This window comes from Mustela erminea, chromosome 11, assembly GCF_009829155.1.
Source record: "Mustela erminea isolate mMusErm1 chromosome 11, mMusErm1.Pri, whole genome shotgun sequence".
NCBI classification, from domain to species: domain Eukaryota; kingdom Metazoa; phylum Chordata; class Mammalia; order Carnivora; family Mustelidae; genus Mustela; species Mustela erminea.
In genome coordinates, this window is record NC_045624.1 from 53,242,522 (window position 1) to 53,268,729 (window position 26,208).

At 40.0% G+C, this 26,208-nt stretch overlaps 1 protein-coding gene across 2 annotated transcripts in view; it reads right to left on the reverse strand.

The window, feature by feature from the left end:
* DNAH11 (dynein axonemal heavy chain 11) overlaps positions 1–26,208 on the reverse strand; it is a 324,465-nt gene that overhangs the window by 209,628 nt on the left and 88,629 nt on the right. Inside the window, exons 1-3 of one of the 2 annotated variants that reach the window (XM_032305984.1) lie at positions 12,856–12,898; positions 11,107–11,256; positions 7,629–7,862 (exon numbers count right to left, since the gene is read on the reverse strand). In XM_032305984.1, coding sequence (XP_032161875.1) covers positions 7,629–7,862; positions 11,107–11,166 — 294 coding nt within the window. In that variant the 5' untranslated portion in view covers positions 11,167–11,256; positions 12,856–12,898. Of the gene's footprint in view, positions 1–7,628; positions 7,863–11,106; positions 11,257–12,855; positions 12,899–26,208 lie in introns of those variants that run through there. The other variant, XM_032305983.1, reaches the window with a different exon arrangement.

Sequence of the window (26,208 nt, forward strand, 5' to 3'; positions counted from 1 at the left end):
CCTAGGTGGCTCAGTCAGTCAAGCATCTGCCTTGGGCTCGGGCGATGATCCCTGGATCCTGGGCTCCCTACTCAGCAGAGAGTCAGCTTCTCCCCCTGCCTCCTGCTCCCCCTGCTTGGGTGCTTTCTCTCTGACCAATAAATAAAATCTTTTAAAAAGTTTTGCTGTTATGGTCTGTTTAAGGAAACAGTTCTTGGATTTATGGCTCAGACTGGACCCACATGGCATATATGGGCAATAAATCTGCTCTTACATCTGTCACTGTGGAGTTCTTGAGTTACCTCAGGATCTGTTCCGCTGCTTTCTCTAGAACAGGGATTGGCAAACCGCAGGCCACCAGACAAATGTGGATCCCTACTGGTTTTTATAAATAAAGTTTTATTGGAACCTTGCCATAGCTCTTTATTTAAAAATTTGCCTATGGCTTCTTCCCTACTGCAACAGCAGAAATGAGCAGATGTGAAAGAAACTATATACAGCCCAAAGAAACTAAAGTATTTCTATCCCATCCTTCAAAGAAAATGTTGCCTAACTAGAAATCTAGGGTCAAGATGTAGTCATAGCAAAAGTCCTCAACAGACATCTCACAGTATTTATGAAGCACTTCTCAGGACTTCATCCTGGGAGCAAACACACCCACTGACAATCTCTTGGGATATACAGAAGGCAGAAGTGGTTCCAACTGTCTGTCTCTTCCACACTTACTCTTTAAGGCTGCCATGGACCCCACTTATCTTTTAGTTATTGAACCTGAGTTTGTCATTTCCAATGACAAGTTCCAACTTCATTGGATCAAACAGGCTTCCTGTTGTAATAGTCTCTTGTTTCACCTGAGGTTTTCTCCGCTCTCAATAACCAATCTCATCTGCTGTCCACTTCTAGGCATTCCTCAAAGTAACTGGTTTAGTGTATCCAGATACAATACGATTTTTTTTTATTATTTTTTTATTGCTTGCTGGCTATTCAGTAAAATTCTGGCTGCGTGAAAGTAACCAGACGAAACACAAGATGAAGTCACTCAGGCCTCGTCCTGCGTCAGCACACCAGAACTTAATTTCTGGGCTCAGCTTCCCCAGAAAGCAGGCCAAAGGCAACCAGCCAGCACCTGCCTGCTCCATACAAGAGACCTGCCGCAGCTCCAAGATGTCCCTTTGCTCCATTTGAGGAAGGGAAACCTGATTTAACCAATCAGCAGATGCCCAATATAATTTCCTTGTGCCTGCTCACTTGGACTATAAAAATCCCTTGCTTTATCAGCATTTTGGTGCCTCTGTTAGACTAGATGATGCCTGATTCATGAATCACTCAGTAAAAGCCTGCTAAATTGGTAAATTATGGAAATTTTTCTTTTAATAGATGAGAGGGGAGGTAAACAGTATGTGTTCCACTCATATGGGTTCCTGCTACATTACAAAAAAAGAGGTTATCAGATCATGCTTTTCTAGAGAGGCAAGAAGAATAACTCGTGTGTTCAGCATACACTGGGTAGCTTCAGGCTTCATAGGTTCTCCTACTCATGCAATAAAGTTGGGATAAGGAACATTATCAACATTGGATCCAACTGGTTTTGAAAGAATCTCTCAATGACTAAAAGTGAGGCCATACACTGGCCCTAAGAAGCAAAATTAGAGTCTCTTTCTTATATGTATTTCTTCATCCTGGGAGGGGTGATGAATGATTTTATATTGCTTATCTTGAGTTACTGAGAGTGCTCTGGGTCATGTCCCCACACAGTAGCAACTAAGCTTTTCAAGTCCAAAATGTTCCCATCTCTTTTTTTATGATCTTCACACAGATTAAAAATAAAGGAAGAGTAGAAAATCCTTCTTACCCGATCCCAAGCCTCCAGAACAAAGTATTTTGCCAAAGATCCCTCAAATCTGAATGACTGAATTTATTACATTGGTAGTAGGGAAATACAACCAAAATAGAGTATCTTTGCCTTTAATCCCAACATTATCTCACATAAAAGGAAACTAAGAATTTAAAATAATAACTTGGGCAGGTAGATCATCAATTATAGCCAATTCTGATCTCAGTTTAAAATGGAGCAATTTTAAAGGACTAACGTTTCACTTTAAAAACTGCTCACAGTATTAGCGTGAGTAATTTTAATTAAAAACAAACTCCAGCAGATGGTTACATCCATTTTCGAAGAGAGCACACTAAAGGGGTTTCAACTTAGATGCACACACTTCTCATGAACCACACCAAGGCTTCAACAGTATTCAAATGTTAGATTCTCTAATATGCATATTAGTATCAGTTACAAAATTGAAACACTGTACTGAAGGCATCTGTTGGGTGGTCTGTCAAACATTTCAATTTGTGCTAAAAGTGTTTCATAATTAAGCAGATAAATGCCTTCTCCATAAACCTTCCTCATTGCCTGCTTCTCATCCAACATGAAAAGGAAGCATTACATAACTCTTGAACAGAATGGAAAACTTTATTTTAAGGGAGAAAAATAAAAACCCCTAAATTCTGTTAATTAGTGGAATATGTGGAAGCTCTTGGGATATGAAGAACTTTAGCTGTAAGAATAAAAACAATCCATTGTTGCCAACAGGGGAGAGAGTAGGTATGTTTCATATACTGAGAATGGGAAGATGAATTTCCACAATGTTCCACAAGGCTTAAAAGAGGTACACTCTTCGACCTAGCAATCTTACTTCTGGAAGTTTATCCTGAAAAAATAAAGAAAAATATGTACAATCTGTATGTATGTATATACACGGCTGTTTGCTGCAGTTCTATTAAGGACAGCCAAAAATCAAAAACCAACCTAATCACCAGTATTAAGCAGAAATAATAAACGACATTCTGCAATGTACTAGATTAAGCCAAATGGGCAACTCCTTCATTAAAACACACACAAAGCAAACATATACCCATGTGCAAAGTCCATGGCAAAAACGAGAGAGGTGGAAGGAGAGAGGGAATGGGGGGGGGTGCGTGGGAGGGAGTGTGTGATAGTCCCCGATGCCAGCAGTGTACCTCATCAGTAGCAAATGTCATGACAACCTAACGTAGGATTTGGGGACAGATTCAAACATCTGGAGACTGAGATTCAAACTGCCACACGGAAACACAACATTTCTGTCTCCTGCCTCTCGCACTCCCTGAGCAAGCCCGTGAGTTGGAACTGAGATGCTGATATATAGCTGAGATTCTCTGAGTCTTACACAGCCTAATACAGAGCTCTAGAAAAATTCTACCCACCCGCTCAGAGAGGCAAGATGAAAGCCCTTGGAGAGGGAAAAAAAAGTCCCTTCAGAGATAACAAAACCTTAAGCCCATGTCACGTGATCTGGAAATCCTCAACTGAGTTATCAACCACAAAATTAATCTAGCATCCACAAAATCTGTGGAGACCTTGAAGAAGCAAAGAAGAGAAACACACTATAGGCATGCACGCTTTCTCCAGGGCACATAGAATGCCTACAGAGAAGCCCCTAGTTCAAATTTTAAAATGAACACACAAAAAAACAGATTCAGTTTAACAGAAGAACCAGCCTTAAAAGAACTAGCATTAGAACAGTCTAGATGAGATTATTAAAAATGTCTCTTTCGGGGCACCTGGGTGGCTCAGTGGGTTAAGCCTCTGCCCTGGGCTCAGGTCACGATCTCAGTGTCCTGGGATCAAGCTCCGCATCAGGCTCTCTGCTCTGCCTCTCTGCCTACTTGTGATCTCTGTTAAATAAGTAAAATCTTTAAAGAAAAAATATCTCTTTCAAAGAATTGAGATAAAAAATAAAAACCATAATGAAGAGATGAGTCATCATAAAGAGAGATAGGTAAGTCAACATAAACTGATTTTTCAAAAACCAAAAAGAACTTTGGGAAATTAGAGATACAATAATCAAAACTGATGAAATTAGTATTTATACTGAAATATTTACAGGTAAAGATTACTGGCATCTGCAATTACAACTCATCTGCAATTCATTGTAAATATAAGGTGGACTAAGGGAACTATAGAGCAGAGGATAAAGCACAGATAATGTGATAAAGAAAATAAAATGTTAATCGTAGAATCCTGGTGTTAGGTTTGCACATCATTGTACAATTTGATTTCGTTGTCTGTATTAAAATGTTACAATAAATTATGGGGGGGAATAAATTAATTATGCATCACATTAGACACCAATGTTATGTCATTTTGGTGAGAGCAACAATGACTAACACAAAATCAAGAGTTGGCCACTTAACCAACTGAGCCACCCAGGCATCCCTGGGTCAAGCACTCTAAAATCGTGTTTTAAATATATTAACTAATTTAATCCTAATATTACAATACAGGTACTATTAATATTACTGCTTTACAGATTTTAACACCAAAGCACAAAATTATTAAATAAGTTGCCCAAGGCAGCACAGCTAATAAACCAATGGTAGAGTTGACATCTGAACCTATATAATATGGACCTCGATACTTCTTTCTTAATCACTATCCTCTATGAAACACAAGTTAGTGACGTGGAAAATGTATTCAACAAGTCAAGTAAGGGGCGCCTGGCTGGCTCAGTCAGTAGAACATGCAAATCTAGCTCTTACGGTTGTGCGTTCGAGCCCCATGTTGGGTGTAGAGATTATTCAATAATAAATAAACTATTCAAAAAACTACCTAAATTACAGCACAAAAAAATGGAGAGTTTGAAAATATGAGATAGAGGTTGAAAGACAAAGAGCATGAGAAGGTTCAACATAGAGCAGATAAAATTCTAAATGAAGAAATTAGAGCAAATGGAGGAAAGGCATCAATTAAAGAAAAAATGGAGGGGAATTTTCCAAAATTGAAGACAGACATGTAACCAAAGATTCAAGAAGTTCTCAGAGTCCTAAGCAGGTTAAATTTTAATAGCAGGAGAAAAAAAAATGTACAGGTAGATACATTAGAAGAAAACATCACAACCACAGAAACAAAAAAATCATAAAAGCAGCCAAAGACCAAAGACCAAATGTTCCTGCAATTAACATGAAGGAAAAATAATATGACCCAAAAGTTTATAGCAACAATGAAGGCCATAAGGTAACAGAATATTTTTTAAAGTTCTGAAAGAAAATTATTCTCAACTTAGAATTTTAGGCCTTAACTGTCAAGAAGGAAGTCAAAAGACAAGGAATCAGAAAATGTCCTCCATAAGTAGGACATTATCGTCACTGAACAAATCACTAAAAGATACACTACAGGAAAAAGGGAATTGGATTTTAAAATAAGAAATGGAGTAAAAGAAAAAAAAGCAAAGTCATAGCTTAATATGTTGGTACATTGAAGATTTAGATAACCCAATTAATGGTTGATTTAAAAACAATTAAATTAGGGATGCCTGGGTGGCTCAGTCAGCTAAGTGTTTCACTCTCGGTTTCACTCAGGTCATGATCTCAGGGTGGTGAGATCGAGCCCCAAATTGAGCTCCATGCTCAGCACAGAGTCTGCTTGAGATCCCCTGCCTCCACCCCTTCCCCTGTAGACACTTTCTCTCTAAAAGTAAATACACAAAATCTTAAAAAAAAAAAAAAAAAAAAAAAAAAAAAGAACATTAAACAGCAGCATGTAAAATAGGAAGTGGAGATCAGAATAAGAATTTCCACAGTCCTTGTGAGGAAGAGGATGATCTAGTAACAGCTGACCAGAACGTAAGCACTGTGAAATCAAGAACTTTGTTGCTGGACGTACAGAACCTACAAAAAGGCTGACGAGCCCTCAGATGATCAGAGCAAACCTAGAGAAGGGAGGAAATAAATTCTGGCATACCCATATTCGATCACTCTATTTGCCAACTTGATATATATTTATAGCAAGAAAAATGGTAGATAACATTGAGTGAAAAAAAGTAACAAAATGTATTAAATATAAAGAAATATTTTTTCTATGTATATATAGATACATCGACAGATAACAGCACAAGTACACATTTATGTCAATAGCTACACACTGACATATATTTAGAGACAGACAGACTGATGTGTCTACACATTTATAAAAAAAGAGGAAAAATTTTTGACACCTATATGCCAAAATGTCATCAATGGTCACCTGTGGGAAGAAAAGCTATAGGGCTATGGGTGTTTTCTAAAAATTATTTTCCCTTTTTTCTTTCTCAATCTGTACTTTCTTTTTCTAAATCTTTCATAACACACATTAATAAAGAAATCATGACACTGAAAATAAAATTGATAGAAGAAATACCCACAACATATAATTTACTGTTTTAAGCAATTAAGTATTTAATTATCACACAAAACGGTATCTTGTAAGCAAAGAGATAATTGATTGAAGTCAGGGAAAAATAAAGTAGGCATATGTAGGCTGAAAAATTTAAGTTTCAGCAATGATTGATAATACCTGAAATTTAAGAGAGGATGTTAAAACTTTTTTTTTAAAGAATCCTTTCTTCAATAGATAATGAAAGTACTTTTAATAAAGGCAGAAATATCAATAAATTAACTAACCAGAAACTTATTTTTATAAAACTGTAATATAATTGCAATTTAATTAACTGGTAATGTCCATGAAAAAAAAAAAAATCACCTACTTAGTTTCCTCACCCAAGTGGCACTGACTAGAATTGTAGAGCCACTGCCCTAGGAAGAAACCAGTCACTTTTGAAAATCCAACCCAGTAACCTAAAGACTACTCAATATAAACCAACGTCCCCTTTTCCTAAAGACGCGCATCAAGGATCCATTTCTCTCCAAAAGTAAGTAATATAAAGACTTCTTTAGTAACATCAGTAAGTCAGGTGATCTCCACTCAAGATTCAAGCAAAATTAAAAGAAATAATCAAAACACTCTAAAACGTTAAATTGCTGAATATGTTAATGATCCAAGTATCCTTGACCCTCTGCACCTATTTGATTTTTCAGGGACTGAATTTAAAGTAGTGCTAAGAGGACAAGCAATAGAAAGCAGTGGAGAGCATTCGGAATCCTGCTAGTCCTGCCAGTGCTACTTACAAATTGTACAACATTGGGAAAACTGCTTAATGTCTCTGGATTCACACTTAAGCCGCTGAAACCAAGAAAAGTAAACACTAATATTTAAATAATCTTTCCAGCTTAATATCCTCGTAATCTAAAAGCCAATAAAAAGGCCGAATCTCTAAACAATTCCACAACAAGGAGCACACCTTAAGACGGGAGGCTCACAGAGCGGTCCCAGAGGAAGCGGGGTGAATAAAATGGAACTCGAAATAGACCATTTCCCAAAACTGCTCATCTGTGATCTGTAATTAACCAAAACCCAAAATACATGAAAACATCTGTCTTTGCCGAAGAGCCCTCCATCTCTCTGAGTCATGCAAATCATGTACATATTTTGTAATAAATACTCCATTAGCCTAGATGGAGAGTCTTACACAGAAGGACAGAAATAGGCACAGTATCTGAGTACATGTGATACACTAGAGACTTGAGAGATGAGTGACGTGATTTTTTTTTTTTAAACCCGTGTAGCCAACCAGAAGGATGACACAAAGCTAGAAAAAGAAAAATCAAACCACTGATTGCTGAAATAGTTCCAGCATAGTGCCTGGCACACAGACAACACTCCCTAAATGATGGAGGAATGAATGCTTACCTCTTTAAGTGCCCTCAAGCCTCAAAAGCCCGCACCTATAAAATACCTGTTTTTTATGGAAATCCTTGAGGGCCGTTTCATAGCCTTCCTCCAGTCTACTGAAGGCTATTACAACATCTGTCGCCCACCAGATCTGTGAGCCTGTCAGGGCAACTTGTGCCGGGAAATCCAAGATCCACAACTCCCTAGGTTTTTCCTCGTAGGCTGCTATGGCTTCTGTGATGGAATGTCGCACTGTTCCTTGCATGGTCTCTTCAAGTCGCAGGAGCCATGTTTCCACCTTTTGAAGCAAATTGAAATGATTTAACACAGGCTTAACTGTGGAAGAGAAAGAACTCCATCCCTCCATGGGCTTAAAAGCCAGGCAGAGAGAGAGGCCTTACATGGATTTCTTTTCAAGATTGATTTATTTATTTTGAGATGGAGAGAGCACACATGAGCATGAATGGGGGGACGGGGAGAGGACAAGAATCTCAAGCTGGATGCAGGGCTCGATCTCACCACCCTGAAATCACGACCTGAGCCAAAATCAAGAGTCAGACGCTTAACCAACTGAGCCACCCAGGGGTTCCGGATTTATTTTAAATCCAGGTAGAAAACTAGAGGAAGTTGAACTCAGAGGATCAGAACAACAGTGGATGAAGCCCATTGAACGTGTCTTCTCCCAGGATAGCGCTCAAGTTACTCCACCTACAGGATGACTAATAAATTTTTGCAGCCTCAACAGAGGAGATATTCTCAATTACTGATTTTTCACATCCGAAGACAAGAGGGTTCTGGACTAAGATCCCCTGTGGTAATGCACAGTGTTCTGAGAAACCAACCATCACAGCCATCTACTAGATAGAGGCATATGCTAGAATAATATTCTAGAGCTCTGGGGATAATGGTAGATTGTTTTAAAAATATGGTTTTTTGGATAATTTTTAAATATACTGAAAACTCTTCTCAGAAATCTCCCTAGTTCTTAGTCTTAAGACAAAGTGTTTCCAGCAAGTGTCTTAATTATATTCCCTACTGGTTCTCGTCTTCACACTTGTCAAAAATTAGACAGCAGGAGAGTATAAGAGATAGGACAACTGCTGACTTGTGAAAGTTAATCTTTTTTTTAAAATGCAAGTTTATTTTGCCCCCACAAATTTATCTTAACCCATTTTCTAACCTATTCAAATATGCTTTATTGTATTTACCCATATATCTGTTGCCATGGAATGATACTATCTAATAAAAAGGATATGTACAATATTCACAAATAGATGACCTAAGCAATAAAAAATGACTATAATAAATCAATTCCAAGGACCATAAGAGATCGTGAAGATGTTGAAACTGTTTAGTCGGGGGGTGCCTGGGTGGTTCAGTGATTTCAGTGTCCAACTCTTGGTTTCAGCTCAGGTCATGGTCTCAGGGATCGTGAGATGGAGTCCCTCATCCAGTTCTGTTCTTAGCACGGGCTCTGCTTGAAATTCTTTCCCCCACTTTCCTTCTTCCTCTGCTCCTCACCCCCGCTCACGTTCACTCTCATTCTCTCTCTTTCAAATAAATAATAAAATCTTAAAAAAAAAAAAAAAGCAAAATACTTTTTCCCCCTCCGTCTGTGAAAATGGCAGAAACATTCATTCCTAGGATCTTTCTCTGGAGAACTGGGAAGGAGTACTGTGTCGTTAATGAGCTGACAGTCTTCCCCACTGCATGAAAGAGGTGGCACTGCCCTGGCAATGGGCTCCATCTTCCCCAAAGCTTTCACTTCTGACACTGTAACTGGGTTTTGTTCGCGTGTCTAAATTCAAGGTCTGTGATCCCATCACTACTTTAGTCCCATCACTACTTTAAGTCACTAAGTCACAACCCTTGGCGTCACCCAGCAACTAGTTCCTTCAGGAAATCATACATCATTTGAGCATTTCCCAAATACTCTGGGATTCCTACCCTCAATATAGCCGCCTTCTCTCCAGAACCTTCCAGTCCATCTGGGAAGACCAAACACACATATAGACTCATGGATCATCTCATGTTCAAATGACTGTGCCAACAATGGCTACTTAGCTCAGTGTGATCTGAGAACTAAACTCTGATGAGATGTCGTTTGATCCCTTCCTCTGTTGGTGTTTCTTCAGCTTCTGCCCAACCCTCTTTAACAACGATTACCACTTCCCATTATTGCCAACTATCCATTTCTTCAGGGAGCCCACGAGCTCCTCAAAGACAGGGACCATGTCTTACTTATCTCTGGATCCCCAGAAGATTAACCCAGCATCTGGCACATGGTGGGTATTCAATCAACATTCATCAAACAAAATACAAATAGTCTACATTGGGAGAAACCAATCATCAAAGTGATGGGGAAGAAAAGACCTTAAGGAAAAGAATCTTTTATCAAACAAAGGCAATTAGAGGATCAGCGTAGTGTATGCTCGAGTCTCTGGCCGAAACTGCTTACAGAGAACTAATGAGAGCTCTGTGAAAACGCTCAGTACCAAGGGTTCCCGCGAGTGACAACCACATCCGTCAAGTGGACTGTCCTCCTTCTGGGCACTATGCCAATCAGCTCGCAGCCTGCCGGGCAGGGAGCAGGCAGCAGCACACTTTTGTCAAGATAGTTTATGGTGACTTTTTCTAATCACTGTAATAATATCCTAAAGAGCCCAAGAGATCAAAAAATATATTTTAATCAAAGTATTCCGCCATCTGCTTTCCCTTCATTTGGCAGGATTTCTTGGTACAATATTAAAAAGCAGCAGAGAGAAATGAAGAAAACCCCTGTTTAAAAAAAAAAAAAAAATGAAGAAGCTTGGCATTGCATTTCTGCAAGGGAAATTTTAAGGAACCCCGCCACAACCCAAACAGCTCTAGAACGGAGGCCACTGTCTCAGTGACTCCATGGATTAACTCGAGCTGCACAAGCATCATCATAAAAAGATGCGATTCCTCTACATCATCTGCAAACACCAAGAGCTCATGAGACACTCTCGCTGGTGACCGTTCAGCATATTTTTGAGGTATCCAGCTGGGCGAGGAGCAAATACGCTAACCTAACTGTCGGAGCACGTGGTAGTTAGGGAACGGGACATCAGTGTGGAAGACTCCAACCACTTATTTATGAGCAGCCATTCTAAACATTCACATCACATTCCTGAACCACATGACTCTTTAAAACGTGCGTTCCTGCAAGGCACTACTTCACCCCAACTCTCAGTGGTGGAACCAGCAAGCTTTGCACGAGACCCTGTCACTGGGCTTGCACCTGCTTCTCCTTCTGGGGTCCACTCGCTCAACCCGTGATGATCCTTCCTAACAAGCTCAGCCATTAGCCTTTCTGACAGTCTGTGGGGCGCTGAAGCCATGTGAGCAGGAACCAGGAAGCAGAGGGGTCACACCGGTCAAGGCCAAACAGGAAGCTGTGATCTCCAAACCAACCAGGGCCTGGTGTGACCGCAGCTGATTTTTTTCTTGTTCAATTCATCCTTTAAAAATTACCCTGAAAATACTCTCACAGCCCAGAAAACCTCATCATCAAATCTTACGTGGCCTGTGCATTCGCACTCGGCTTGGAACGGGACGTATTCCTTTTCTTTGCTGTACATTCCAATCGCTCTATGGGTGGACTCATCGTGACCCTCTTCAAACTGCAGATCTGTAATGCTGTCGAAGAGTTTGGCAAGGTGACGTGTCACCTATGATCATTTGGAAAAATAAGAGCATTTTTTTTACTGGAGATCTATTTGGGTAACCTAGTAAGGATGAGTTCATGCAATTTTCTTTACGTAATAAAAGTTGTCTCAAAATGTTTTTCTTCAAAACAGCCATTACTTCTTAAATTCCAGAGTTTAAAATGACCTTGATGGGGGCACCTGGGTGGCTTAGTCGGTTGGGTAACCAACTCTTAATTTCAGCTCAGGTCACCATCTCAGTGCTCAGAGATGAAGCCTCATGTGAGATTTCATGCTCAGCACTGAGTTTGCTGGAGATTCTTTCCCTCTGCCCCTTGATCCCCCCTGGGTCACACTAAATAAAAAAATCTTTAAAAATGGATGAATGAATGAATGGGCCTTGATGGAGAAGTGGCCAGGCACTCTGGCTGGATTATCAGATGTTAGGTGGTCAATGCTTACCATAAAAAGTTACCTATCTTTTACTCGGAGATTAGACACTTACCAACTTCCCTGTCTGTGCCATATACCTGTAGCAATCACCCTGCTGGGAATTTTATGGTCGAGTTTCTAAAGTTCAGATATATTCTTAAACTATAGAAATCGTTTACTACAGGAAAGCTGTGTTCAAATATTTGAAAGGGAAATTTACGTTACATACAACCTTTGTCTCGTGTTGGGTCTTATGTTGGTGCACGCTTGCCTTGATACTTAAGTGTACTCTATGACATATCTATTACAAAAGATTCCCCCAACTTTATTGACAAGGAAACTGAAGCTAAAATGCTAGATGACTTTGTCAGGCTGACAATGCTCAAACTAAGTGGCTTTTAGATGTTAGGTCTCCAAATCCAGGCCCTATATATGAAATTCAAATTCTTCTGCCATCATTAACTTTGATACCTTAGATCGTGGTATCTCCAAAGGAACCCCCAATAACATACTGAACTCTACTATAGGTGCCAGACTATTTGAAAAATAAAACCAAATTAAAAGACACAGATCAGCATTTGTTCAGCCAGAGGCTGATTTGGAGACTAAAGCCTAACTGGAATTCGGAGTACCGGAAGAACCATACTTGTCCATGTAGGCCTATCAGCACAGACCAGAACAGGGCTCCCCACCTAGAGGTGCTGTTAGAGGAGGAAAGCGTGCATTCTGAAAGTAGACTCACAAGGACAACAATCGGGTGAGCCACTTGGCCTCTCCTGGGGTATAGTGAGTGGCAGAGCGTGAACCTGAGGCAGTATCAAGAATGGGAAGAAGAGGGGTGCCTGGGTGGCTCAGTGGGTTAAAGCCTCTGCCTTCGGCTCGGGTCATGATCCCAGGGTCCTGGGATTGAGCCCCATGTCTGGCTCTCTGCTCCGCAGGGAGCCTGCTTCCTCCCCTCTTTCTCTCTGCCTGCCTCTCTGCCTACTTGTGATCTCTCTCTCTGTGTCAAATAAATAAAATCTTTAAAAAAAAAAAAAAAAAGAATGGGAAGAAGAGGTCCCTCCTTACAAAAAGTACAAATAAACACTGTGAGTGGAAAACACTTGAGTTTTCCTCAAAAAGTTAAACATACAATTAAGACCCAGCAATTCCCCTCCTAGGTATATACTCAAAATATTTTAAAACAGGTACCTTGTACACAAGTGTTCACATCCGTGTACACAAGCGTTTATGGCAGTCTTATTCCCAAGAGCCAAAAGGTGGAACCAACCCCAATGTCCAATGATGTATATAACTGGACACAATGAGGCACATACAGACAATGGGAAGTTGTCCAGACACAAAAATGAAGTACTGATACACGGGACACAGATGAACCTGGGAAACATGACGCTAAATGAAAGACCAAATATTATATGATTCCATTTAGATGAAATGTCCAGAACAGGGAAATCCCTAGAGGCAGAAAGCACATTGGTGGTTGCTGGGGGCTAGAGGGAGGAGGGAATGCCAAGTGACTGTCTGATGGGCATGGGGTTTTATTTTGGAGTGACGGAAATATTTTGGAACTAGATAGAGACGATGTTTGCACAACACCATGAGTGCACAAATGCCACTGAATTGTATACTTAATTTTTTTTAGCAATTTCATCTCCAATTAACTTATAAACGAATGGCATACAATGATTTTTTTTTCTGTCAATAAATACTGAAATACCTAGATGAGCAATCACACCTAATCAATAAATGGGCAGAGCACATGAACAGACACCCCTCCAAAGAAGGCATAAAATGGCCAACAGACACATGAATAATTGTTCAACATCAGTACCCATCAGGGAAATACAAATCAAAAACCATAGTGAGATACCACCTTACACCAGTCAGAATGGCTATAATTAACAAGACAGGAAACAACAAGTGTTGGAGAGGATGTAGAGAAAGGGAAACCCTCCTACACTGTGGGTGGGAATGCAGGTTGGTGCAGCCATTTTGGAAAACAGTACGGGGTTCCTCAGGACATTAAAAATAGAGCTACCCTACAGCCCAGCAATTGCACTACCAGGTATTTACCCCAAAGATACAGAAAAGGGCACCTGCACCCCAATGTTCATAGCGGCAATGTCCACAGTGGCCAAACTGTGGAAGGAGCCAAGATGCCCTTCAACAGAGGAATGGATAAAGATGATGTGGTCCATACATACAATGAACTGTGTCCTTTACAATGTTTAATTCTAGGTTGTGTAAACTGTGCGCCTCAATGGAAAAGAAAGGTGCTGAGAGCCAGAAGATGGTTGAAAGCTACACAGCATTTACTAGCAGCGTACAGATGCCGTCCCCATAATGAGTTTTTCTTGAAATACAGTTTAACCGGACTTCAGAACTACCCCAATAGCAGCTTCTAGGAACAACACCAACTTGCCTCAATTTCCCGCATGACAAGGCCAAAACCAATATTGGTAAGGAACTCCTTAAGGTTGATTTAATCTTTGAAGCTGTGGGCCTCACCATTTGTGCTGTATTTGCAGTTTTAGTACTAGAGAAAATCGCAGCTAGAAATCAGAGTTGAAAATAGATGAGTTTTTGAGACTCTCACTTACTTTGAAGGTAGACAGAGCAAGAGCGGATGATCACAGCTTCGGTTATCATATTCTCCTCCATCCCCGTACATTACCCAGTGGACATTTACACACAGAAAGTATCTCCAATAATCTAACAATTCACTGTCACAGCTGAAGTGGCCAGGAAGTGCACAGATGTTTAATGGCTTCTACTGTGTAATGGGCCTAAATAATATTCAGGTGAAAGCTGCAGGATAAATGAGACCTCAACTAGTAGACACTCTCAGACATTATTGCTTTGGTGAGAAAACAGTTTCCAAACAACTTCTACTCTCAGAGTCTCTCAGTCAGTGACCGGGAAATGCAAACCCCATGGGCTGCAGCGTCGTCACCCCTGACACGTTTGAAGTTGGGCGTTTTCATGTACAGTCTTCCACTTAAAGCTTCTGAGACAACAGAACTGGATTTTTTCTTATTTTGTTTCTCTTTGTTTCTTAACGAATGTGGACCCGGTGTCCTCAAATCTGTTCTATTTCTATGAAGATCTCTGTGTTTCTTAACACTAAAATAAAATTCCTTGTTAGTGTGATCTTGAGAATGCCTTTATATGATTAAAAAGAAAAATGAGTGCCTTAGAGGCCCCTGTTTTTATCTCACTAAAGAAATAGAAAAGATTTGAATACTTTGGGGCGCCTGGGTGGCTCAATGGGTTAAAGCCTCTGCCTTCGGCTCAGGTCATGATCTCAGGGTCCTGGGATCGAGTCCCGCATCGGGCTCTCTGCTCAGCCGGGAGCCTGCTTCCTCCTCTCTCTCTCTGCCTGCCTCTCTGCCTACTTGTGATCTCTCTCTGTCAAATAAATAAATAAAATCTTTAAAAAAAAAAAAGAAAGGATTTGAACACTTTAAATCACAAATCAATAATGTCATCATATCTCAGATGGGTTTCTAAAAGTTCAGCAGCAAAAAAAAAAAAAAAGATTATTCTCTCAGTTTACCGTTTATAGCAATCAGGTACATCCACCCATTAATGAGTAGATACACAGGCAGTCCTTGCTTCACACAGTAGTGTGGGATCATAACAATGACTGCACAATCTGAATAACTGATGGGAAACTTATGATTGTCCTCAGACTTCTAAAAGTCTTTATTAAAACATTAAAATCCTTCTCACTCTTGGTTACAGAAGTACAAGGAAATAAAATAAAAACTACAAATATTTAGGACAGTATAATTTAAAATATTAAAAATATTGATGATTTTTATTTCTTCATAGAAAACTTATCAGGGGTAGTTTGATTAGTGTTTTTCTTCTTATCTTAGAACTTAAGACACAGAGTGAGCATCTTTCCTCTGCCTTCAAGAATTGCCACACTCCTTTCAAAATCTGGATCATCTACCAGCATTTTATCCTTTGAGTTTTCAACGTCGTCAAATTTCTTTTAGAGTTTCTTTAATGTGAAGCTATCTTTCGGGGGGGGGGGGTATTTCCTTCATTGCCCTTGGGACATTTTCTTCCATTTTGGCACAATAACTGTTTTCATTTGTATCAGCAAGTTCATTTTCACCGAAATCCTCTGGCTGCAAATTTAGAATTTTTAAAATGGGGACGCCTGGGTGGCTCAGTTGGTTGGACGACTGCCTTCTGCTCAGGTCATGATCCCAGAGTCCCAGGATCGAGTCCCACATCAGGCTCCCAGCTCCATGGGGAGTCTGCTTCTCCCTCTGACCTTCTCCTTGCTCATGCTCTCTCTCACTGTCTCTCTCTCAAATAAATAAATAAAATCTTTAAAAAAAAAAAAAAGAATTTTTAAAATGGTACAGAGCCATCATTCCCAGTGAGCATTCTATAACTACATCTAAGTACCAAATTTAACATTTAGCATGATCAATGTTCTTTCTTCACTAGGTTTCCAATTTTACCACAAATTCCCTCCTTCAGTTATGTTTGTCTGTAAAATGTTACATGGTTCGTTGCTGGGGATAAGGAGGTAACACACTACATGCTTTGCTGTCTCTGTGTGAAGAGTAACAGCTGCATGATGGCCAATCGTGGACAGACTTCAGATGGTCTAAACTGTCCATGAGGCATGATGCTCCTTTATTATTCACCCGGTGATTTTTGTGAAGTCTGTCTTTTGCTCTTATTCACATCAAATGTACTGCAGTATCTTAACTTTGGACCGTGTTGCTGGGTTTGGTTTTGTTACTAAGGATTGGTGCTTAACCAATCCTTAGTAACTGAATTCCTATATGTGGCAACTGTGCCTAGGAAGAGCTCCCTATTTAACAGTGTTTATTTACCTATGTGTAAATAAAGTAAAAAATATTAACTCATTTACATAATATTATAACATAACATGCAAACCAATCCAGCCATCAATCACATCAGCTGGTCTACCCTATGTTCACTTAGAAAACAAAGGCAAAGGAAAATAAAATCACTAGAGCTTCTTATTATGTTCTCAAAGCTTACCACTTGCCTTTTGCCCATATCTAATTTCATATTTGATCCATCTATGAAAGATGCCTCTGCTGATTAACAGAGAAAAACAGAAAAGCCTAGTACCACTTCTGGCATGGCGAGCACCTCAAGATGTATTCCTCTGTAGTCATTAACTCATTAATTCATAATAATGGTAACAGCCATAATGATTATGTATGATATGTATGTATGATTAAGTAATGTCCAAAAGTTAGTCCTGTCTATTATGGATATTATCCTCCAGAATAAGGTGAAAATGAGTTTGTTACTTCTACATGAGCAAAAATTTAAGCCAATCTGCCAAAATGTTCCTTTTCTTTTTAATAATATTACTCAGTATTGGTGACAGTGCAGGGAAATGAACATTCAACTTTGTTGAAAATCTAGATGTGCAAAAACTTTCTAGATATTGTTTAAATCAACTATGGCATATTCTTATAATGAAACATTTTACAGATTCTAAACATATTGTAGAAGAACATTCCAATTTTGAATAAGTATATATGACATAGACACATTAAAAACTATAATCACTCAAAAACAGTATCTAGCAGTATATTATTCCGATCTTTTATCTGTTTATTTCCATATTTTTCACATTTTCAATAATGAAGATGCAATTACTTATATAACCCCCAAAAGACTAAATTAGCTTGTTACAGATTTTGTAAATCATTATAGCCAATACTAGGTAACAGGTAAAGCTTAATCTATTTTTACTAAAAATAAAATACATATACTTTGCAATTTGACCTTCTACTTATAAATATAACTTGGATCTATAGAGCAGGGCTGATTCTGTTTCTTAACATCTTTAGCATGCACACATAAACTTACATAAATATAGACACAACACAAATGCTATTTTTAAATAACCTTCTGAAAATTGAGAGAAGTAAAAAAAAAAATCAAGTGTGTACATCTTAATAGATTTTAATAAAGTGAACACGACTCTTATAAGCACCAAGAATTAAGAAACAGAATATACCTGAACCCAGAAAACCCCTAATATCCCATGGCAGCCACTAGTCCCTCCTCTCAAAAATGGACACTATCTCTACATAATGTAGCTTCATACAATAAGTACTCTTTTGTGTCTGCCTTCTCTAATTCAACATTATGTTCATGAGGCTTATTTATGGTATTAGGTACAGCACTAGTTTGGTTTTTTCCATTGCTAAGTGGTATTCCATTGCAGCAACATAACACAGCATTTTTATCCATTCTACTGTTAAGGGACATTTGGATGTTTGCAGTTGGAACTATGATAAATAATGATGAAGTAGGTAGGAAAATTCTTGTATACGTTTTTTGGTCCACATATGTATACACTTCTTCTGAGCACACAAGGAAAAAAGAAAATGCTGGAAAATTACGTTTTCTGACTTTCATACTAATAAGACACAGTTAAATAGATTTCCTGAGAGGTCGTTCTCAATTTATGGTCTCAGTGGCTAGAGTAGAATGTGTTCCTGGGTCCACATTCTTACCATTACTTCATCTTGTCTCTTTAATGTTAGTTAGTCTTTTGGTGGGGTTGATCTTGGCATCTCTTTGTGTGAGCCTATGTGTTTTTCTAATGCCAAGTCAGGTCAAAGCCTGAGGAACTCCATGGACAAACAGACAAGAGGGGGAAATATGCCAATTCATGATATTCTCACCAGTCCTCCCATCCTCAGTGATGTCAAAACAATGCCACAGCTCTTATCAAAGTGTCTTCAGCCAGAAAAAGCAACAAAACAAAGGAAAACAAAATAAAACAAAATGGAGAGAAGCCAGACAAACCCAGTTCTGTGGCTTAGTATTCAATATTTTGTTTTGTTTCTCAATTTCAAGTAAAATCTTTTTTTCTTTCTTTTTTTTTTTTTAAGATTTTACTTATTTATTTGACAGATAGAGATCGTAAGTAGGCAGAGAGGAAGGCAGGGAAGCAGGCTCCCTGCTGAGCAGAGAGCCTGATGTGGGGCTCAATCCCAGGACCCTGGCATCATGACCTGAGCCGAAGGCAGAGACTTTAGCCCACTGAGCCACCCAGGCGCCCCTCAAGTAAAATCTCTAACGTCAAAAATCAGTAGCACGTGTAAGTCCTTGAGACTGGTGAATGCCTATTCAAGTACTTAGGCCCGTAAATGTAAATACCTCACTAATGTGTTTGAATTTGCTTCTGCAGTGTGACTAACTACCCCAAAGTCCAGGGGCTTAAAACAGCAACACTTTCTTTCCTTCTAACTCTGCGTGTGAGCCTTTGGGTTGCGTCACCCGGTGCCCTCATGTCTGTGGTCGGCTGGTCATCAGTAGCTTTGCTCACAGAGAGGCTGGTTCCCCAGCTCCTAGCGTGCGACGGCGTGTGCTGTTCCTCGAGCAGGCTGGCCGGGGCTCCCTCATGATGCGGTAGTCTGAGGTTTCCAAGAAGGGGCAAGAGGGTACGCCCTAGCAGGCGGGAGCTTGTCAAACCTCTTGCTAATGATCCGCTGGGCTCAAACAAGTCCCATCACAGTCCAGACAGAGATACAAGCTCTAGCGTGGATAAAAAGGCACCATCACACTACTACGAGGGCACAGATGCATGGAGGGCAAGAATTTGGGGCTGTTCTTATTTTTACATTATTATAAGTCCTTTTTGTGTTTCTTTACCTACTTCGTTTCATTTCTTGCCCAGAAATCAAAGAGATAGTATCTACGGTTTTCTCCGCTTGGTATACAAAGAAACTGATGTTCAGAAAAGTAAAGCAGTAACCTAGTCACTCATCTACAGAATGAGGGCTTGAGTGCAGGTAGCATTTCAAAGACTCTGTTCTTTCTTATCCTTCTGCCTTCTGATGGATGGCTGATGTGTCTGTCTTGTCTCGTGCCACACAGTTAACATTTCAATGCTGACAATTTTTTGTGTAGATCCAGGTTTCCATCTGGTACCATCTTCTTTCTGCCTGAAGCACTTCCTTTAACATTTCTTGTATTGCCAGTCTGCTGATGAGGAAATATTTCAGCTTTTGAGTCTGGAAACCTCTTTATTTTGACTTTACTTTTAAAAGATGTTTTCCCTGCATAAAGAATTATAGGTGGATTTTTTTTCTTTCTGTTCCTTAGAGCTATTGATTCCCTATTTCCTCATTTGCCTTGCAAAGCCTTTCACCATGCTTATGTTTACTCCTTTGTACATAATGTGACTTTATGGAAGATCTCTGGATCTCTTTATCACTGGCTATGACCAATAGGAGTGATCTGATCTAGGTTTCTTTGTAGCTTGTGCTTCGGTTCACTGAGCTGAAATCTACGGATGTCTACTTTTCATCAAGTGAGAAATCTTTTGGCTGTTATCCACAAGTATTTTTTCTGGCTCCCTTCCTCCACTTAAGGATATCTGATATACACACATATGGAACTTTCTTATCTTTTCCATATCTCCACTTCATTTTCTGAACGTACAAATGCAGCTATAACTTTTAATGATTTGGTCTGTTAATCCTAACATTTGTATCCATTTTGATGGGTAAGTTTCCTCTTTATAAAAGTTGAATATCCCCCCTTTCTTTTTTCTGAGGGTTGCATACTCCTCCTCAGATGCTCTGTATCTTTAATGGTATGTCACACGTCACAAAGTTACCCTGCTTGGAACTAAATATATTTTTATTCCTATCTTCTTGAGCTCTGTTCTGGGATACAGTTAAATTACTTGGAAACAATGTGATCCTTTCGGATCTTACTTTTAATATTAGTTTGGCAGAAATGGGATAGTGTGTAACCAGGGCTAATTCTTCTCCCTGCTGAAGACTCTAAGAAGCCCCTCTAGCATTTTCTGCAGTTCTCTCTCTACAGTTCTCTCCTCTGGTACTCAGCTCTGCTAACTCTTGCTGCCTTCTCCTCCTCAGACTCTCAGCTCTGAGCCCTCAACTCCAGGAGCCCACCAAATCCTGCTTAGTTCTCCCTCCCTGTACGATGCCTGGAAACTCACTCGAGGAAACAACAGGAACCAGCACAGAGCTCACCTCTTTTGTTTCAAGTCTCTCATGAACTGCTGTCCTTTGGTGTCCTAGGTCCCGTGTCTAAAAAGATCCCGCTTCACATATTTTGTCAAAGTGTTGGGTTCTTTCAAGCAGGTGGGTAAACCCAGCTCCTCCTACTCCATCCTGGCCAGAAGCACTCCTGTAGATTTCTTTGTGGCTTTAATTTGCATTTCTCTGATAACTTACAGAGTTACGCAACTTTTCCTATTTATTGGCCATTACAAAGACTTCTTTTGTGAACAGCCTCCTTGTGTATTCTGCCTACTTTCACACCCAATTATCGATCTGTCCATTCTTCTCTGAATGTAGGAGTTCACTGTATATTCTGCATATGAGCCTTTTGCTTGTTTGAGGCACTGCCAACATCTTTCCCTACTTTGTGGCTTACACTGTTAGTACCTTAACAGTATCCTTTAATAAGGAAATGTTTTCAACTTAAATACAGTCAAATCCATCAACCTTTCCCCTACACTCAATACTTTCATGTCCAACTTGAGAAATTTTTGCTCAAATATCATTCTTTCTCCTATATTATATATTTTATTGTTGTACCTTCCAAATTTCTAACTACATTCACTGGAATTGATTTTTTAGACAGTATGTGGCAGATGCCCCTTTCCCCCATCCCTGCACATTTATACCCAAATCACCTCAGAACCATTTACATTGTTTGATTCTCTGAAGAACATCTTCCTTGATGGTGCCTGATTCTAGTTCTTTCTTTCTCCTCCTTTTAAGGTCCATGATACTGATCAAAGTTCTGATCAGCTTTTTATGCTCTTTGTCGTATCTTACAAATAGTCAAATGTTGCCAAGGAAACATCAGTAGCAAACATCAGGCAAATCTATGGTGTCTTTCTGCTCATATCTTAGGCCCTGAGCTGTGGACTTTTCTTCAATGTTCTTTAAGAACTCTGTGACGCATTTAAGCAGATTTAGTTGACCATTTTATCCAGCCTTTCTAGTGGTTCCCAGAATGCTCAGTACTCTGTGAAAAGCTCATCTCTTTTGGCCAGAAGCCCTGCTCTCTGATGCTAAACTGAAGCCAAATGACCTCTGTGAGGACCAGGAATTCTAGATGCCACAGCAAGGCCGACAACTCCTTGGTGGCAGGATCCAGAATTTATAAGGCTTAATTTTTGGATCTCATAATATTAAGGTGATATTTTGTTTTAATCCCACATTGTAATACCCCTGATTTTGTTGTGTAAGTTATAACTTGGTTGTGGAGAGGATTCCTATAACAGAATGGGAACAAAAATCTTATCAGTGGCAATACACTTGCAAAATGAACCCCCAAAAAGTGGATCTACTGTTACACAATTTGTGGTTAACCATCTATTAGGTATTTTGTGAGGATAATCAAGGATAATCCCTAGGAGATATATAATTTATGACATATGTAAAGTGAGATGGTCTATTTTCTTGTCACACACGTGAATACCTCAGTCCTTTGAGTACGAGGCTACCTTTGCAGGAAGGCACCCATGTCCAACATGACATATTCGCCACCTACGTCATGTGATTCTGCTCTCACGCGGCCACTTCTAGGACAAATGACACTTAGGTGAGCAGCTTCTATGCCTCCCTGCTGACTGGAAGGTCGGTGGAGATGAAAGCAAGATGTTTGAAACCATGAGCATCTTCTGTGCTTGTTTCCTTCTACTGCCTCTTCCTCAGTCCATCCTCAGTCCCAGCCCAAACTCAAGGGCAACCCCTTCCTCCACTTTATGTACCTAACAGCCCTTCAGCCTTCTACTTCTTCTAAGAAGCTGCAGTTGTTCACTGATTGTGTTTCAAATAAAACATATTCACTCTTGCATGCCCTCAACTAACCACTTAAATTCTGAGCCTTTTTCACCATAGTCATTGAAGGAAGACTCATTTCTGTGAGAAAAGAGATTGTGTCTCCCCACAGTGTGGAGACAACCGAATGCTAGCACCCTACAGAAACACACCGTGCTTGTAGAAACGTGGTGTCTTACCTATGTACCCCAAAGATCCAGCAGGGCTTTTTGTCACCAAATACGAAGCCCATTCCTGACATGCACTTTTCCAGATGCCTATATTTACAGCCCAGTAAGGCTACCAGTTTAGTGCCATCTGTGCAATCACCACAAATTTGGGGATTTTTTTAATAGACAAGTAGGCAGATTTCCTCTCAGGTAGGTTTGGGTTGACATCGCTGAAGAATTCTTGATGGAAACTTTTAACATTTCTGAGTATATATGTATTTCTGACCACCTCTTTTCACTTTTAAAAAAAAATCATTTTTAAGTAATTTCTATACCCAACATGGTGCTTGAACTCACAACCCCAAAATACAGAGTCACATGCTCTACCAACTGAGCCAGCCAGGCACCCCCGATCTTCTCATTTTAGAGACTGCACTGTGACCTCGATTTCCAAACAGTGGATTCCTAGTGGCCATGCTGAAAGAAGTCAAAAGACGCAGGCAAAACTAACTTTAATGTATCTTATTTAACCTAGCATATCTGAAATGCTTCCGACATTTTACATTTTTTTCTTCATAGTTAATCTTTCAAGTCAGGAGTATATATTTACAGCATATCTCAATTTGGATTCCTCATCAGAGATACTTGATCTGTATTTCAATTTCATAAAATATACTGTGGTACAGGTAGATTTACATGCTTAAGTTGATTCAAACATACTTCTGTTTTCCAATAACGAAATCAAATATCAGTATTTACATTTAAATCCATTAAAATTTATTAAAGTTAAAAACTCAGTTACTCAGGGGCACCTGGGTGGGTCAGTTGGTTAAGTGTCCAACTCTTGATTTTGACTTAGGCTGTGATCTCAGGGTTGTGAGATCGAGCCCCTGCTTAAGATTTCCTCCCTCCCCTTCCTCTGCCCCTCTACCCCCATGCTTTCACAATGCTCTCTCTCTCCCTAAAAACAAACAAACAAATGTTAAAATAAAAAATAAAAATTTCATTTCCTCGGTTCTGCCTTTAAAGCGCTCCCTGGTTGCGGTCAGCTCAGGGCTACCCCACCTTACGCGATACAAATGCTGCTCTTCCCATCGCAAGCTTGTCTCTCGTTAGCTCAGCTCCATCATGGAGAAGCTGTCACTCATCAGGCCGTGGACAAGGGAGGAAAAAAATGTGAAACTCTTCTACCACAAAAGGATCTTTCAAGTTATTAGGAATCAGGGGCTAAACACATTTGGACTACATGAAATTGTCTGCTATGTGAAGGCGCCGCGTAACAAAGGACCGTTATTCTGTCTGCCTGTAACCACTACACCATACACTTGGAAAAAAAAAAAAAACCCACAAAAAGATGTTTTTCTAAAGGGCGGAATCAGAGAATGTTAGTAATGAATGTGTAACTTCAAACCAGTTGCCCATAACTACGGCACCATGTCAGTGGATCCTGCAAGTGCCCCCCTAGGTGTGTATTTCCATAACTAGCTCCCAGAGATTCTGATTCTGCAGGTAGGCAGGGCCCACACAGGGCCCCTTTAGAGCGGTCAGGCCTCTGGGCGAGCAGGGTGAATTCTGAAGGAGGACATCTTTACAGCTTGATTTTAACCAACTTCCCAGCAGCTAATCCTCACTGAAGGCACAACAGACACACTGATTTCATCCCTCTAGCATTCCAACTTACTAGGGAATTTCTGCTTACGAGACGGAGGTCGTAGTGCCATCAGACCTCCCTGGCTAAGGGGTACAGGCTCATAGAATTCCATAATGAACTGCAGAAACTCCCACTTTGGCTAACGCTGTCAAATCGAGTGTGACGGTCAGAGGGGAGGGGTGTTAAAGAATTCAAGTCATTCACAAGATGTCAACATGAGTTATCTCCCCACAAAGGGTTTCTTTCCTGGCCAAACTGCATTGTTACTCCACAGGCCGTGGTGGCCTTGTTATTTTGGTCACACTGCAGGGAGCACATTCAGTATTCTAAGGACAAAAGGCAAAGACGGAAAAGCTGTGTCTGGTGGTCCAAAACAGATTCTGATATTGAAAAGCAGGTAAGAGTGTAGCAAGGTCAGGCTCTTTGGTGTAATTGCCAAAACCATCAACTAACTATTCCCTAGTAAGTGACCAAGAACTCTGAAAGCACCTTCACTCTGTAGAACTGCTTGAGGGAAAGACGCTGACCGTGGTGCTAGCCATCTCAGGCTGCCCTTACCTCCTCCTCACTTCCCTGCCCACCTTAGTCACTCCCGAGTGGTTATCTGCACCACAGAGTAAGTGAAACACCTTTTCTAATAATGCACCTTTACTAACAGTAGGATACCATTTTATGTGAATGTGAATTGTCAGAAGTTTCATTAATGTAACTACAAAAACTCAGTGGGATCACATTTTGAGTAGGATTTAAAATACCAATTTCAAAAAATAGCAAAAATCTAATCCTTTCAAAATGTTCAACATCACTGGGATCAGGGAAGTAAAGATCAAAACCACGATGAGACACCACCTCACACCAGTCAGAATGGCTACAATGAACAAGTCAGGGAATGACAGATGCTGGCGAGGATGCGGAGAAAGGGGAACCCTCCTACACCATTGGCGGGAATGCAAGCTGGTGCAGCCACTCTGGAAAACAGCATGGAGGTTCCACAGAAAGTTGAAAATTGAGCTACCCTATGACCCAGCAATCATACTACTGGGTATTTACCCTAAAGATACAAATGTAGGAATCCAAAGGGGCACATGCACCCCAATGTTTATAGCAGCAATGTCTACCAAAGCCAAACTATGGAAAGAGCCCAGATGTCCATCAACAGATGAACAGATAAAGAAAATGTGGTGTATATATACAATGGAATACTACTCAGCGATCAAAAAGAATGAAATCTTGCCATTTGCAATGTGGATGGAACTAGAGGGTATTATACAAAGCAAAATAAGTCAATCAAGGAAAGACTATTATATGATCTCACTCACATGTAGAATTTAAGCAACAAAACAGATGAACATGGGGGAGGGAGAAATAAAAGAAGATGAAATCACAGAGACAAACTGTAAGAGACTTTTAATCTTAGGAAACAAACTGAGGGTTGCTGGATGGGAGGGAGGGGGCTGGGGAGATGGGGTAACGGGGTGATGGACATTAAGGAGGACATGTGATGCAATGAGCACTGGGTGTTAGGCAAAACTGGTGAATCAATGAACTCTACTTCTGAAACTATTAATACACTAGAGGTGAATTAATTGAATTTAAATTATAAAAGTACTATGGAATTAAGGTGAAAACCACAGGGTAAAAAAAATAACCTAACGCTTCCAAAAGCTGGCAGGTCAGGACATCTATAAACCATGTTTACATTGTAACCACATGGCTGGACTCCCCTCCCCCCTTTTTTAAAGATTCATTTACTTGGCGGGAGCAGGGCAGGGTACAGTAAAAGGCAGAGAGAGACAGTCTCCCAAGAAGACTCCATGCTGAGTGTGCAGCTGGACACAGGGCTCTGCTCTAAGTCAAAATCAAGAGCTGGATGCTTACTTAACTCACTGCA